Consider the following 15,775-nt stretch of genomic DNA (forward strand, 5'->3'; position numbering starts at 1 on the left):
TAATGTGCAATGACAACAGTGGCCATGTCGATTACAAATGGGTTTGAATGATGTGAGCATTACTCATTTCTGTAGACAGTCAATCAAGACTGGATAATCAACATTTCAACACGAGAACAGAAAACAGTTTTTAAGATTTGACAAGAGGTGGAACTTTTACTCAGTGGGCCATTTGAATATATTACGTCAAGTTTTGGACTTAAAATAGCTGTCCAATTTCAGTTGACAATACTCAATGCTTGATAACCAGTTCATAATGTGCTGAATTTACAGTTCTAACAGCGCAGCATAGCAGCAAATAATGTCAATATTTTCACAATCGTTTCATTTCAAGGACATCTGGAAAGAAATAAGCTAACATCAAAATATGCTATTAGTTATATAAAAAAAGTGGAATACATGGGCTAATTTATATTTTCTACTTTATATTTAATGTATATTAACGTGAAAAATCATATACACTTGCTGCATCTTGCACATCCTCTTCCATCATTTTATATCCCAAATCAGTCTGTGATAAGCTGAAAGGCTGTGCTGTTCTTTTATTAAGGCCTCAATTTTCCAATGAAATAGTTTGTCTTTCTGAATCTAATTGCAAATCTAAAAAAAAAATTTCTTTCAAATGACAAGTTATGAGATATAATTTGGATACATCTAACTCACATGACACAACATATGGTAAAGGAGTGTTGTAATATGATCTTATCCCAATAATAATAACAACAATAATAAATATAACAATAATAATAACAATAATAATAATAATAATAATAATAATAATAATAATAACAACAATAATAATAGTTATTATTATTACTATTATTATTGTTATTATTATTATTATTATTATTATTATTATTATTATTATTATTATTAATAACTTATTATTTACATCATTATTATATAACAATATATATGTACATGATTATAATAATAGTAATAATAATAAATAAATATAGCTGCAGGTGACAAAACGATGTACAAGCCCTGTTTGCAATGCTGAAGAATTTATTAAGGTTAATGTTATAACTAACAACAATTCAAGATGACATATAAACAAATTAATTGTTTGTAATGGAATTCACACTTATGTTATAATGGCAACAAATCTGTCTTTGACTAATGTGTATTGTAGACTACCAATAATTTGGAACTTGGCTTAATATCTAAGGACTGATATACTGAAATACATATAACCGCCTTGCCAAACGTGCATTTTTCCACTTTTACTTTTCCCTGCCTCTTCCTATTTCAAACAAACTCATTTCCAGTGAGATATGATAAAGAAGGTCTGTTTTCAAGGCAAGGTATTCTATGTCTGGGAAACAGTCTGTCCCAACAATGTCCCTAACTGTACAGTAGTCTTTATTAACATAGTGTTTGCACATTCCTCTCGCGGCTTTCCTTAAGTTTGACTTGAACGTAACTTAACAAGTTAACTTAACTTTGAAATGACTGAAAGCCGCTGCATTTGTGCATTTGTGCACGCAATCATCTTGGTGAGATGCTGATTGTCTATGACCAATCTGTAGACTGAAGTGCTATCACGCAGTGATTTCACTGTCAGGAGATGATAAAAACAGGTTTTTACCAACTTATTCCACAAAAAATGGACCGATCTGGATCAAACTTGGATAACGGCATGTCGGAGCTGCCCCGAAAACAAATCTTATTCATCCGTGAGTCCGTGGGTTCATCGGTTCCATGACATCCATGCACCAGTGACGTCTTTTTCATGACGTCACTTGTGCATTTTTTCATGAACAAAAACAATAGGAAATGTAGGTTCAATCAGTGATTTCTGCAAAGACCAAATAGAATAACAATGGGGTTTTTGTGAGCCTGTGTCTCTCTGTGTCTTTGTGCTTGCGTCATTTTGTTTTTGCACATCCATGCAGCGTTGGAAACCAACGTCAGTCCCCTACGGCAAAACAAATCTAAACAACAAGATTAACGAAACTACAAAAGTGCTGGTCTTTCTCATTTTTGCAACAACACACGCTCTCCCGTATCTGAAGCACAAATGTCCTGTAACCTCTCAACCTCACACAGCCTAAACCCGCCCGGCACCACCTCCCCTCCGTCCCGGTGCCAGACGCCCCGTCCTCGCTAACACAAACCACATGGCCCCAGAGCGCTGCGGCGCTGCGTGCCTCTAGCTGCCGTCGCCGCTGCCGCCGCTTTCTCATCTCCAACAGAACGAGAGCGAAGGCAGCGGAGCCCCCTTCACCCACAACACTCTCACTCCAACCACCACCACCCAAGCCTCGCAAAAACCGCACCCTGGAGCCCGCCACCGCCTCCGCCTCCTCTCTCTGCCTCTCCCCCCTGTACTTCATCTCTTCGCTGGGTGCTTAATCTCTCCAGCAGGCTCCAGGGGAGAGCCGGGACAATAGTCTCCCTGTTCTGAAACTGCACAAAGCCACTTTGCCACCATTATTAACACGTTTTGAATAAGCCCATTTCGGATTTTTATACTACATACTATGAAAAAAGGGCCATTTTGCTCTTGGCAGAGTGTGCTGTTAAGTTTTGTGCTTGAGGAGCTGGTAACACAAAAGCCTCTTTTCAGGGCCTGTTGTTGAGGTGACATAGGGACTGAGGGCGGAGGGTTCGAAGCAGATGAAACAGCAGCTGTGTTTAAAGGGACTTCTGGAAACAGCTGTGCGTAGAGTATGACCGCCTGGTTATGCATCTTTTCAAGTATTTTGGCACGTGAAGTACTGCATGTTACCACCACTACTTCTTAAACGCACCTTAAACACCAAGGCCAAAGCACACAACGTTAATTACAATATACGGACAACTCCATGTTATACATTTTAAACCTCTTAGAGAAGCCAATGCCTCTTTAGCTTTGGAGGAACACGGTACTTCAACCGTACAGCAAACACTGTAACTTAATATTGAGCTCTGCACGCAGGATTGAATTAAATAGGTCAGCTTTGTTTCATGTTTCGTGTAAGAGAACAAACCCAAAAGGAAAAGAAAATCTATATTGATTTACAATCGCATTCCTGTGAGGCCATTATTTTCCAAGCTAAAGGAAAGAATCCCACAGAACCAAACTGTCTTCACATTTTTGACACTGATAAGATTCTTTGCCCCCGGGGGGAGAGAAATCCAGAACCACCTCCACGGGGAGCAATATCATATCACATCACGGAGTTGAGATATTATCTCAAATCCACTCTTCTGGACGAGATCCACGACTCTGCTCCTTTTCAACGGGAACGTTTGAATCCGCTGAACTCGACGAGTGTGGGCTCTCTGAAGATGAACGCGATCAGATAACAAGAGGCATTAAGTAGAAACACGCCCGCCGCCGGAGAGTCACGCAAGCGACACAAATCACGGGGTTTGTACGTTTTTTTGGGGCGAAAAACAGAAATGTACTTGGAGAACTCCCTGTGACATGGTCTCTGCAGTGTTTATGGCGAAGGCCGTGTCAGTCACACTGACACCCTTTGTTTTTCTGTGTGCCTTCACTGACCAGATGTATCATATAGCTCTACACAGCCTCTGCTCAGTCGTGGTAGGTGAGGAATCAGGGTATGTACTCTTGTTTCTCCACGGCTACACTGCGCCGGCCGTTTTTCCAAAGCCCTGCCGCTCCTACACATACCACCAAGAAGAGGATTTTTTTTTTATAGTCTCTCCCCTGTCAGCTGTAAAGCCAGAGGCTGCTATGGATTAGCCATGCTCCAAGGAGGTTCCCAAGAGGGCGCCATAACCGTCGTGGAGACCCCCCTCCCAAAACACACACACTCACACACACCGGCTTTACTCTTTACTACACTCTCTCCACGCCACCTCGCCACCTCCACCCTTGCTCTGTTCGCCACATTAAATCTCAGCATCGTCCCCGCTGCAAAAGTGAGCTTGAGCTCATCGTTCTTCGCAACACGCCCATGGAGGCGGCGGAGGAGAGCGGCGCATATCCCCCAGCGCTCCATCTGTCCTGACTTAGGGGCTTACGGGGCTTACACGGGCCCAGGAGTGTGCACACCATACACTGTGCGCTATTTACGATCTGCCTCGGAGTACAGCCGCTCCGCCGTGGCCTCCACGGCCCCCTAAAGTGGGCCGAGCCCCATCCCAGCGTACCGGTGCTGGGCCGCTCTTTGAGGTCATCCACTGCCATTTACAATAATGGTCAACACACAGTTTATAGGAAAACAGCGTTCTTGTCTTGGCTCTCGCTTTGTGCCTCCATATGGCGGCTCCAGATCCACCCTGCACCCCTTCATTGGGTCTCGCTTTCAGATGTAAAAGGTTCTTTAGCTTTTTTTCAAATGTGTTTTAAATTAGCTTTTTATATTGCTTGGTATTTATGATTTGTGCCCCTCCTTGTATTGTCTCTTCAGATAAATATTTCGTACAGCATCAAAGTAAAACCTCACTTTGATTCATCTGCCAGCGAGCAACAAGAGAATCATTTTCAAGGCCTTCGTGAAGTTTTTTTGTTGTGGGGCCAAAGCTCGCTGCCACGATCGTGTGGTAAATCAAAATCCAATCCATTTCAGCTACCAAGTTATGATGATGGCAATGACATGATGTTTAGGGTTTGATAATAGATTATATTTATTTTATCTTATGACAAGCTTTTATGCTGTGTTGCTTTGAAGATAAGGAGTGAATCACATCACACCTAGATATATAGGTGGGCCCGTTCAGGGCCAATTTTCCATCAACTAAAGTGGAGAAATCCAGAAAGTCCAAGCATAACGGGGGAGTATTCCAGGTTCCCACCCCCTCCTCCTCCACCCAGGGTGACATCTGGCCTGTGTGCGCGGTGCAGGCAGCATGTGAAGGGTTACAGCTGCGATCGTTTTCCCTGGCTTGGCCTGGACCCAGAGGCTTAATAAAGGGAATTAATGGAGTGCACTATCTGTCAGATTCCTAAACACAGCTGGAGCGGATGTCCACCCCACCCCCCGAGCTGCCCAGAACTTACTAGCCCACTTCAGCGACTTACCCGCCCCTCCACCCCCCTAGCGCTGACTCGGTGAAAGAGTCCCAGCTGATTGTGAAAGCTGTTTATGTATTGTCACCGAGGGTAATTACACAATGTGTGATAACAAATAGAGAAGAGATGTGTGTACACACACGCATAGATATACACACAAACACACACACACACACACACACACACACACACACACACACACACACACACACACACACACACACACACACACATGTATATATATATACACACACACACACACACACACACACACACACACATATGTATATATATATACACACACACACACACACCAGATATCACCTATATATACATACATACATACTGTATATATACTGCATACACATATGTGTATATGTATATACATACACATATATGCTTAAATATATATACACACACATACAGTATATATAAATATAGCAGTATATAGTATGTCATTAGATCAAAATCATACATAATGCAAAGTGATGACCAGGCAAATGGCTTTTGTCACTCAAGATAATAGCATTGCCATTGTCAACCTCTTTACTTTAATATTTTCATTCACAGACATTCAAAATGTTGAAAAGGTTAAATGGATTTAAAACCTCTGCATCAAACAGGACCGAGATGGACTGAGCATATTTCCACCGGGGAGGGCGGAAGGCCACTGATTTCTTGGAGATTTTGTGACAGCTGAGAAAGTCTCTCCATCCGGCCCCTCCAGACTCGCTCAGCGGCGTAAATGAATCGGCTTTTGCGAGCGAGGAAAAACCATCTGAAAACAGAGGGGGCAGCGAGGTGAGCGGGACGGTAACACAATCCCCGCAAAGCAGCCTGAAAGCGCTCCATCTCTGTTTGACAGGGTCCGCGCAGGATTCCAAAGTCTCAGCGGACTTTGGCGAATACCTATCTTCCAAAAATGCCTGGGTGTGATTTTTATCCTTGTCCAATTTACCACCACATCGCCAATCAGGCGTATCAGGCGTTCAATTAAGCGTATTATGTGCCTGAGAGAGTGCGTGCTGGCCACACGCCAAGAGAAACACGGCACGATACAGAATTCACCTCAATGTGTTCTGTGATCTCCCGAGACCATCCATCTTTGCTAACTGGGTCAAGGTTTATCCCAGTTCACGGGCAATTTTCTAAGGTCAGTGGGGCGCACACTGAGTAATCCGACAGAAACACAGAGGAGGCTTTCAGAGGCTTTCGGAGGCTTTCAGGATCCAGGTGAGAGCAGAGCAGTCTGCAGGGTCAGAGGTGGGGGAGCAGCGTGAGTGTGTGTGTGTTTGTGTGTGTGTGTGTAGGGGGGGGGAGATGGTCGATAACTGTGCTCCCCAATGTCACACATTTATGACACACCAGCTTTAACTGGCAAATCATATATAATCAAAGACTGAATTGATACAACTTCAGAACAAGTCAGTCATTCTGAATAATTATATAGAAAAAATAACTGCATATTAATATTCTTTTGCATGTTATTTATATATAAGACCCAACTAGCATTTTTCTTATATCATTTGCATTACTCATTTTATTCTATATTATTTATCTTCTTTTTATTGCTCTGCCTCCTGCATTGGGTTGCCATATTGGGACAGGAACTTATAATATTAGATAATGTATTATGTGCCTCATTCTGAGGCCATTTTGTATTGTTTCTTTGACTGCTCTGTGAAGGAAACAACACAAATAATGATTTAAAAAAAATGTATTTGCTTTATTTTGTAATATTATTTGGCAAATATTTAATAAAGAATAACTTCGGGAACAGGTTTAACGCATCCCTGTATTGAGTTTAGATATGGCTGGTCTATGAAAACAATAGGAGAATGAGGAATATATTATATTTATATTCACACACACACACACACACACACACACACACACACACACACACACACACACACACACACACACACACACACACACACACACACACACACACACACACACACACACACACACACACAGTAAAGTGGTGTTCATTCGTCAATGCTGGACACCTATTGACTTTAAAAGCTTCTTGAAGAATTCAAATTTTCACAATTCTACCTGTTAAAATATTATTAACGACATAATTGCAAAAAAAAGTGGTTCCATAGTTCGAGTTTGGTGGATAATATGGCATATTGTTAAATCAAAACCACGAGGTAACATGGTGCAGAGCAGCTGAGGACACGGTGTTTGACGTGCGCCTGAAAAACGATTGACAAATTAGGCAGATCATATGCTGCAGTGATACGCCACCCCTCGGGCGATGCTAGTTCGGGGAGTATTGCATATCCAGGAGAAAGGGAAAGTGTCGAAGAACGGGCGCCAAAAAGGCCCAGCCCCCCTGCTCTGCATGCATACCTCAGTCAGAGCTGTTTGGCCCCGGGATATTGATCAGCACATTAGCATCGCACGACGACGCCAAGTCATCACCGCGCTCTGCAGGGAGAAGCCTGACAGCGCAGCTGGGCCCAAAACCTGACAAGTCAGAACAGGAGCCGAGGAGCTGCGTTGACTTTTTGTGGCACTAAGCGCTAAACACCCTGACTTTCATGGAGAAGCCAAAGTTACAGCTAAGTAGGGCTGTCACGATCATAACATTTTGGTTGCCGATAGATGGTGATTGACAACCTAATTGTTTTTTATGTTCTTTTTACGCCGCTATAATTATGTAATGATACACACCAATTAGGAGAAAAAGCCATGAATATGGGAACATAAAAATTTGGGTAGACAGTCAATTTAAGTCAATTTGCCTCAGTCCAACTGATGAAACCAAATTACCAAATGATTATTATAAGATTGGCTTCTTATGATATTACAAAAAGATCACGATCGCTCAAATTATTGCGATCAGGCGATTATGCAATAACTGCGATAGACATTTCCCTGCGATCTCTCTCTTCAAAGGAGGATCCGTTGCTTGTGAAATGCACAGTTTTTTATGCCTCTTTTCACACCTCCAAAAATAACGACATAAAACAACACAAATATGTTATATATACACTGAGCTAATTAACTTATATTTATAGCGCTGCTGGATTTTAAAATAAGTTCCAAGGGGTAAGGCGAGAAAGTGGGAGTTCATTAGATTTGAGCTGCAGAAAGGCGGCAGTGTTGCCACAAACGGCCGCTTTGTGCGCCCGGAAAAATAAGCTTTTTCTTGGGCGGGCTCTGGGGAGACGGCCGCTGACCTTCCCAATTTTCCCCCCGTCCAGCACCCACTGCGGAGGGGATACGGCAGCACAGGGGGTCCTACTCTTCCTGGGCAGACCAGACCAGACCTGAAGGAAACCCTTCATGAACTTTCCCTCTTACCAAAGCAAACACACACACACACACACACACACACACACACACACACACACACACACTAGATGGTCCTACTTTACTCACAGCAATTCTCCAGTGGAAATTCAATTTTTTTTTACTAATTTGAATTAATGACATATACCTGAAATACAATGTAACCTGCTCTGTGTTAGCAGTTTACATTTATTAAAAAAAATGTCTTGAGTAGCCTATTTTCCTTTTTTTCTTAAAATCTCAGGGCGCGTCTTTACTCCACTGTTTGTTTGTTCACCACTAAAGGGCTTTCCCTGTTGGCAAAGCCGGTGCTCCACTGACATTTGTTGATACTGCTTCACAGAGAAGTGGCTCCTTTGCAGTCAAAGCGCCAGTGTGACAGACTTTTGATCTCATCCATCCAAAAATGTATACGGGCTTCAAGTAAGTAACCTTCAAGCACTAAATGTAGTTCCGCATCCCAAGAGAGCTGCGCTAACATCATCACATGAAAATGGATTTAAATGTTCATGGAATGTAATCACTATCACACAGGCAGTTGCAATGATGAGTCATATTATGTTGATTGCCAACGATTGCCAAAAAGTTCAAGGGGAAATGAGCCAGAGCTCCAACGAGGTCAAATAGTCAAAAGATTTTAATATGGTTCTTTGCATTAGACTTTTCTGATTGTTTTATCTACTTTAGCTTGGAATCAGACCAGTTGCTGATCCTGCAATCCATATCTGTCCATCCCTACTATATTCTGTTGGAATTAAATGGGTCCGCTGATTTCCTTCATCTTTAATATTAGAGAACTCCCATGACCTCAGAACAGGGCTGAGTTTAAATGATAAACTGATAATAATAATAAATAGCACTGGTCCTCCTCGTCACCCATACCCTGTCTGTGAGAGAAGCCTGCTTGGACAACAACTGGTCCCGCTCCATCTGGCTCTGGGTCAGATGCTCCCTCAGGACCCGGTTCCCCCTCAGGACAGGGACCTCAGAGCCTTCACCTAGGGGCAGTAATGACACATGATGTTAGATGATACACATGTAGCGCAGGTCAGCTCAACTATCTGTCCATAAATATTCATTCGTTCTACTCTAGAGGTACCCATTATGGTGTCTCCCCTACCGCCGGGCTGCTCGGCCAGGTTTCGGGCGATGATCTGGCGGATGTGGGAGGAGACGGGTGCGGATGTGGCGGAGGGGTCCCGTCCATCACCTCGGGTCAGGAGCTTCGCCTCAGCCCAGCCCTCGGGGTGGAGCAGAGACTCCCCCAACTTCTACAAACACACCACTCCCATCACCAAACAATGGGTTGTACTACAGCTACTACAGGCAAGGCCCAGATCATTACAGACTGGCCGGCCAATAAAGAATCAAAGCAGGAGCAAAAGAGCAGGATCAATAGTTGGTTGAAATTAATTCAATTAGGTGTTATTCTCCAATCAATCTTGGCTGCAATAATAATAATAAAAATAATAATAATAATAATAATAATAATAATAATAATAATAATAATAATAATAATAATTATTATTATTATTATTATTATTATTATAATAAAAAAAAAAATATCATGAATATCAATAATAATTAAGTTTTATGTTATATATACTGTATATACAATAAAGTAATATAATAAATATATAATATAAATATAAAATAATAATACCTCATACCTGAATCACAGCCTCCAGCCGTGGCGACTGTGTGTCTTGCTCCTCTAGAAAGCTCATTGCGAAAAAACTCTACCTTTGACAGTAGAAAAATACATTTAGGAAATCTTCCTTCGCGTTGTGTGGCATGGAAAGCATCAAACCAGTTGCAAAAGTTTGGTCAGGCTGAAGTCAAACAATGAATCACGGAAAAATGTAATGGAAAAAAAAAAGAAGACGCGGATCAATATTATGGCAAAATGTTCATGCATCTGTCTTATTTATATTTTTAAAAATGTATTTGTACGTAAGAACTCCGGAGATCAGTGCAACTCAGTCCAAGTCCCGTCAAATCCCGGTCGAGGTTGTCATGGAAACGCGACGCTTGTTGTGGAAGTAGAACGCCGTTTTGGTGGTTGCCATGGCAGCGGAAACGCTGGAGTCAAGCTAATTTGTTGCAACGCGGAGTCCAAAAGTTTAATGATTAAACTCAATGCACCAAACTTGGAGAGGGTGTGGGAGAATTCTATTTATTTTTTGGCAGATTTATATAAACAAATTCGATATTTAACCTATGAAAAGTATGATACAAGGCTCAGCAAACCCCAAAAAACAGATTCAGCATGACAATAAAACAGCACCAAAATAAGTTTTCACAAAAGTTTCCAACTCATGAATTAAATCAAAATAGAGAAGATGATGATGGTTTATTTAATATAAATGTAAACACTAGGGGAAAAACCAACTCTCCAGTCAAAGTTACAACATTATGATCACACTACATGCAGGCAAAGGGCCTCAAAACATCTAAGAAAACATCTGAGGGTCAGGTAACGTGCTATTTCCAGGGCGGTGACATCACTATAATCCCAAATTCTATTTGCGTTACAATAAATGACACGGAGAGGTCTCTGTGAAGCGGCACAGCCTACGTTGTTGTGTCTGTGGGGAAGCGCTCAGGCCAATGGGAAGGGTCTAGAAAGATGGTGGACGCCCCGCTGTAGAACCACAGCCTTGGCAGGAAGCTCTCCACCTTCCAGGTGTCGGAGGGCCTGTTGTACACCTCCACCTCCACTCCGTAGTCTCCGTCCATTCCCTTCCAATGGCCTCCTGTGACAACCAGCTGGCCGTCCAGCACCACCAGACCCCCGTTCTCATGGAGCATGTGCAGGAGCTGGACCTGGAAGGATGGGAAGAATGAGGATAAAGAGCAGGGCTGTGATTTTATTCACTGGACCTTTTCATGCTGTAAAATAACCCCCAATGGTAAATATAGCCATACATTTATTTTAGACACATCATGTACGTAAGCATTTAAGGCTCAGCAGGGGTATTCTATGGGAGAGGATTGCATGGATATATTCATTCTGTGATTGTAAATTGTTGCCTAGAATTACATGTGTCCCTGAAGCTCACTGTAGATTTCCAATAATTTATCAAATATATAGTGATTCTTTTTGTTGTATAGTGAAATGACTAATGCATTTTTGAAGTAATAGCAAATAGAATACAGTGTACCAATGTATCATTATTACAGTAAATAAAATACCTTAAAATATTGTATCAGTGAATAAAATACAAAGTAACAATGCAACAGTAAATAAAATAGTGTGTAACAATGTAACATTGTAACAGTACATAAAATACAATGTGACATTGTAACAGTACATACAATACGAATAAACAGTCTGGACTGCCTGGCATACAAACATTGTGATTTTGATTTATCTTATTCTTTTTATTTTATGTTCATTTGATGTGTTCTTTTTCCCTTTGTTGTGACAGTCATGGTGAGAACCCTTGTTCTACCTTTCGCCACATGTTCACGTCGGGGTCATAAACGTAGACCTTTTTGGTGTTGTCGGCGATCAGATAAATGACTCCGTCCACAGCCACGGAACGAGGAGAGGACAAGTACTTGGGGATGAAAGGTGAACAGATGATGCTCCAGCCCTCTATAAAACAAAAACATTACGATCACAACATAATAAGAAATAAGAAGATAAATATTGTTGATGTCATGGCTATTGTCCCTTCCTACCTATAACAGGGTTGTAGCACTGCATGGTTAAAGCATTGTACTTCACCGCACAGGAGCCGATCACATAGAGCTTCCCATGGCAGGCGGTGGCAGTGAAGTTAGTCATGTATCTGAGAGCCGGGCACGTGATGGCCCAGGTGTTGACGTAAGGGTCGTAGTGCTCCACTTCTACATAGTCCAGTGTTGTACCTGAAGGACATAATAATGAGCAGCAAAATAAGCATCAGCCCATTCGTCAGATTATTCATTAGTTTACCATCCCATCACGGGTTCAAGGCAACGCATGTTTGTTTTCTTACCTCCAATGACGTAGATCTCTCCGTTCAGCGTGGCTGACGTGTGATTAGTGCGGGGTCGGAGCATGGGAGCCACGGTAACCCACCTCCCCTCTCTTGTGATGTACTTCCAGGTTTCTGTGGTTGACCAGGTGTTGGTGTTTGAACCTCGCGAGCCACCTGTCAGGCAGACGGAAGTACTTTTAGAAACACGTCTTATGTTCCACACAAGAAAAGCTACGCTCATTGAAATGGATTTTTCCATTTACGTTTTTCCCCAGGTGACCATATCGCCACAAAAATGTATTTTGTGTTTAGAGGGGTTACAACCGACCTGTGACATAGACATCGTTGTTGAGTGAAACCATAGAGTAACCCCACTTGTTAGGGTTGGGGAAATTAGGGAGCTGATGCCACTGCCCTGTGGAGTAGAACACAAGTGGATAGGATGCATGAAGTATCACGAAGTGCGGTGCTTGTGGTTGATGGTACATTACAAATGAACAAAACTTCTGTCTTTTGACAAGACCTTGTAAAAAACTAATGTTGAATGGAGACTTAAGTGATCATTTGTTTGATTGTTATTGCAAATTGCACAGCATCCAAACTGGAAAAAGGGACATAAAAGTAAAGAGGTATATACTGCTCTTTGTGTTGTAGAATGCGCAGTTCTTGGGCAACAGTCTCGGATCTCTGTCTTCATCATCGGAGTCATCATCAGAGTCATCCAGAGAGCGACCTCCCATTACAAACAACACCTCTTGCAGATTTGGAAGTGGACTCTGAGAGTTGTCACGGTCCATGTCTCCTGGTACCAGATCGATTTTCTAGAAAAGGAATACATATAATAATGTAATGTCTTTTATAATGTTTATGGAAATTGATTCAGACGAAGATACATGGCTAGGGTTCAGTGTGAACTCATTGACCTCTCTGTGCACGTTTTCCACAGCTTCCCTACAGCTGGGGGAAGTCTGGACCAGACTGTCCTTCAGCAGGCTGTTAGCAAGGTATTCTGGGCTCAGGAAGGAGAGGCGGGCCAGGGCCAGGAGCTCAGGCAAGTGGCAGAGGCGAGTCTCTTGGTGGTGCCTTACCCAGCTCAGGGCGGCTTCCACCCGCGTGCACTCCGAGCGCGTCTTCAGCCCCTCGTGGGACAGACAGGCCACCAGCCGGTCCTTTTCCAGCAGCAGGAACTCCTCACACTGCTGCACGGCCTCAAAGTTCTCCAAGAGGAAAGCCCAGGCCTTCACTACCACCTCTGGGCAGCCGTGGATCTCCCCAAACTCCAGAATTCCCAGGCAGTTGGTGGCGTCCATCTGGTGCTGCAGGTATCGGCTGCACACAGCCCGTACTGTTTGGAACTGCAGCTGGCTGGACGTGCAGATCAGTCTTTCTACGTTGCCCTGGTTGATCGTCAGCTTGCCTGTGTACGCAAAGTCCAGCAACGAGCCGAGGATGTCGGGGTCCACATCCTGGAGCTCAACGCGGGCGGCAATGCTCTCCACAAAGTCTCCTGAGAACATGGAGTGGAAGTACATGCTGCAGAGGGCCAGCACGCCACGGTGACAGGGGAAGTCCCGCCCTCCGGCGCTCAGAGTCACATCCACCAGTTTGGGGTGAGCGCAGAGGGAGCGCAGGCCCTCCAGGATGCTCTGGGGGTGGGAGGACAGGCAGTAGTCCAGGTCGTCCACGTTCCGCACCATGGTCGAATCTAATTCACACTTTTGGCTCAGTCTACCGTCGACAAATGAGTTGGCGTTTACCTACAAGTGTGGAAAGAAGATTTCTCAATGCAGCACAAAGTATACACATTATTCATTTGGAATTATCTGACCCCGAATTCCCATAGCCTAGTATAAAACAAACTTTGTTTGAGCTGTCATTTTAATAGTTCATCTTACAATCGTGCATTATTTGCCAAACGTTGTTGTAATTGAATCACATGTGCAATGTGGAAACAGCGATGAAAACAAGACTGTTGACATTGGCATTTAGTCTGTTAATAATATCAGATTTTCATACATAGGAAGTTTGTATTGCATTTATCAATAAGCAGTAAAGATGGTAGTATACTATAATAATGCTAGTTACACTTAGTCATGTCATAAAATAAAAGCCTATAAGACTTCCAATATTTTGACAATTTGACCCATTATATCAGATTTAATACCCTTCAACTTACTATATGAAACAAAAACAAGACTTACTTCACGAGGAATATTACTGTATCATCACAACGACTACACTGGTTTGTTTACTTAGGAACAGCGAGATCAGTTTAGCTTTGGTTTTGTGTGGCTATGATGTAATGTTTTGCATGTAACCTCTTTTGAAGCCTACAATAAATTACATTTCCTGTGCTGAACTCACTGAAATTAAAGCAAGAAATGACAAACTCACCAAAGAGGCACAGAATTGCAATAATTGCTCATATTTCCAGTTAAAAGGCGCATGTGGCCGAGGAGCTGGTTAGATCAACATGGAGTTGGCAGAATGGCGGTAGCTTTTGCCAAGTCATTGGGACAGACTGCCTGTCGTTCACTCAGCTATTTTTAGGAGCTCCAGAGAAGCTCTACTGAAGTCAGATTCCAACAGTGTGCATGGGGTCCACACACCGTTAAAGGAACATACTTTGCCTTTTTCCCAACGGCATTGAAAGCTGCCAAGCGTTATGAGGGAAGTATCACCATATTTCATAGTGATTTTTCAGAGCTAATTAAGCCTCCCTGAGGTCTATGATTGTACTTTCATTATGTAATATTTTGCATTTAGGTTTATGATGAAAAGACAACAAAGACAACGTTGCAGGTGTATTATTTTTCTTTATTTTTTTGTTTATTTTATTGAGAACTGGTATCCATCCTCTAAGACCGCGGTCCTGTTTGTGAGGTTAACCGTACAAATTGAGCATGCCCTTAGCTCAGGCAGGCCACAAAGTCATATCCAGCTCATAAGCCTGCCACACCAGCTGATCCACATCGGTTAATGGACCACCTGATCCATCTTTGCATCCAATTGGCTAGCTCATCAGGGCACTTTTATTTAAGCTGCTTTTCCTACCTACCCTTGTTGCTTTCTTTGCAGCCCCCCCCCACCTCCTCCTTTTCATGCTGTGTCTGACTATCAATATCATTTCTGTTGTCATTGATGCTGATGCTGATGCTGATGATGATGCTGCTGCTGTTGTCGTCTGTTCTGTTCCCTGAGGGGGATCTTTGCTGTGACTCTCCCCACATGAGGGCTTTCCATGTATGCACATGGACGTGCAGGGAGGAGTGCTCTCCTTTCCTAGGTTTTCCATGCATGCTCGTGGACGGGCAGGGAGGTCCCAGAACAGAGCCATACCGCCAAATATACATTACTGCAATTGGATAAAGGTTTCTTTAAATAACTGTGGTGCTGACTGAACTGATCTTTTCCTAAATAGCAAAAGGTTTCTTTTTATGCCTAAAAAGAGTTCACTCAGAAAAAAAAGTATTATTGTTTTGAGTTCTTGAAATAAGTTGTCAGTTAACTACAAATAATGATAAAAAAAAAT

At 42.7% G+C, this 15,775-nt stretch overlaps 2 protein-coding genes across 3 annotated transcripts in view; both read right to left on the bottom strand.

Annotated features, from left to right (window-relative positions):
• crocc2 (ciliary rootlet coiled-coil, rootletin family member 2) overlaps positions 1 to 10,002 on the bottom strand; it is a gene marked incomplete at both ends in the record, with an annotated part of 40,753 nt that extends 30,751 nt beyond the window's left edge. Inside the window, 3 exons of the mRNA XM_079997642.1 lie at positions 9,158 to 9,273; positions 9,375 to 9,546; positions 9,946 to 10,002. Coding sequence (XP_079853768.1) covers positions 9,158 to 9,273; positions 9,375 to 9,546; positions 9,946 to 10,002 — 345 coding nt within the window. The remainder of the gene's footprint in view (positions 1 to 9,157; positions 9,274 to 9,374; positions 9,547 to 9,945) is intronic.
• A 424-nt stretch (positions 10,003 to 10,426) lies between these two features.
• On the bottom strand, positions 10,427 to 14,777 carry klhl30 (kelch-like family member 30). Of its 2 annotated transcripts, none has more exons than XM_079999072.1 (8): positions 14,638 to 14,777; positions 13,332 to 14,000; positions 12,881 to 13,064; positions 12,572 to 12,658; positions 12,262 to 12,417; positions 11,963 to 12,151; positions 11,731 to 11,876; positions 10,427 to 11,101 (listed from the first exon to the last, which is right to left on the bottom strand). In XM_079999072.1, the coding sequence occupies exons 2-8, from the start codon at positions 13,938 to 13,940 to the stop codon at positions 10,850 to 10,852; spliced, it is 1,623 nt and encodes a 540-aa protein (XP_079855198.1). In that variant the 5' UTR covers positions 13,941 to 14,000; positions 14,638 to 14,777; the 3' UTR covers positions 10,427 to 10,849. The 2 variants fall into 2 exon arrangements, with proteins under 2 accessions (XP_079855198.1, XP_079855197.1); XM_079999071.1 differs by having other exon boundaries at positions 13,167 to 14,000.
• Between the last annotated feature and the right edge of the window lie 998 nt (positions 14,778 to 15,775).

This window comes from Zeus faber, assembly GCF_960531495.2.
Source record: "Zeus faber genome assembly, chromosome: 1".
NCBI classification, from domain to species: domain Eukaryota; kingdom Metazoa; phylum Chordata; class Actinopteri; order Zeiformes; family Zeidae; genus Zeus; species Zeus faber.

Bases quoted from the DNA above. Each gene is read 5' to 3' on its own strand.
- klhl30 (XM_079999071.1), bottom strand. From the start codon at position 13,940: ATGGTGCGGAACGTGGACGACCTGGACTACTGCCTGTCCTCCCACCCC. The intron at 13,065-13,166 runs GTCAATGAGTTC...TTCCTTTTCTAG, and splicing joins TGGAAAACGTGCACAGAGAG to AAAATCGATCTGGTACCAGG. The intron at 12,152-12,261 runs GTAAGAAAACAA...TATGTCCTTCAG, and splicing joins AGAGATCTACGTCATTGGAG to GTACAACACTGGACTATGTA.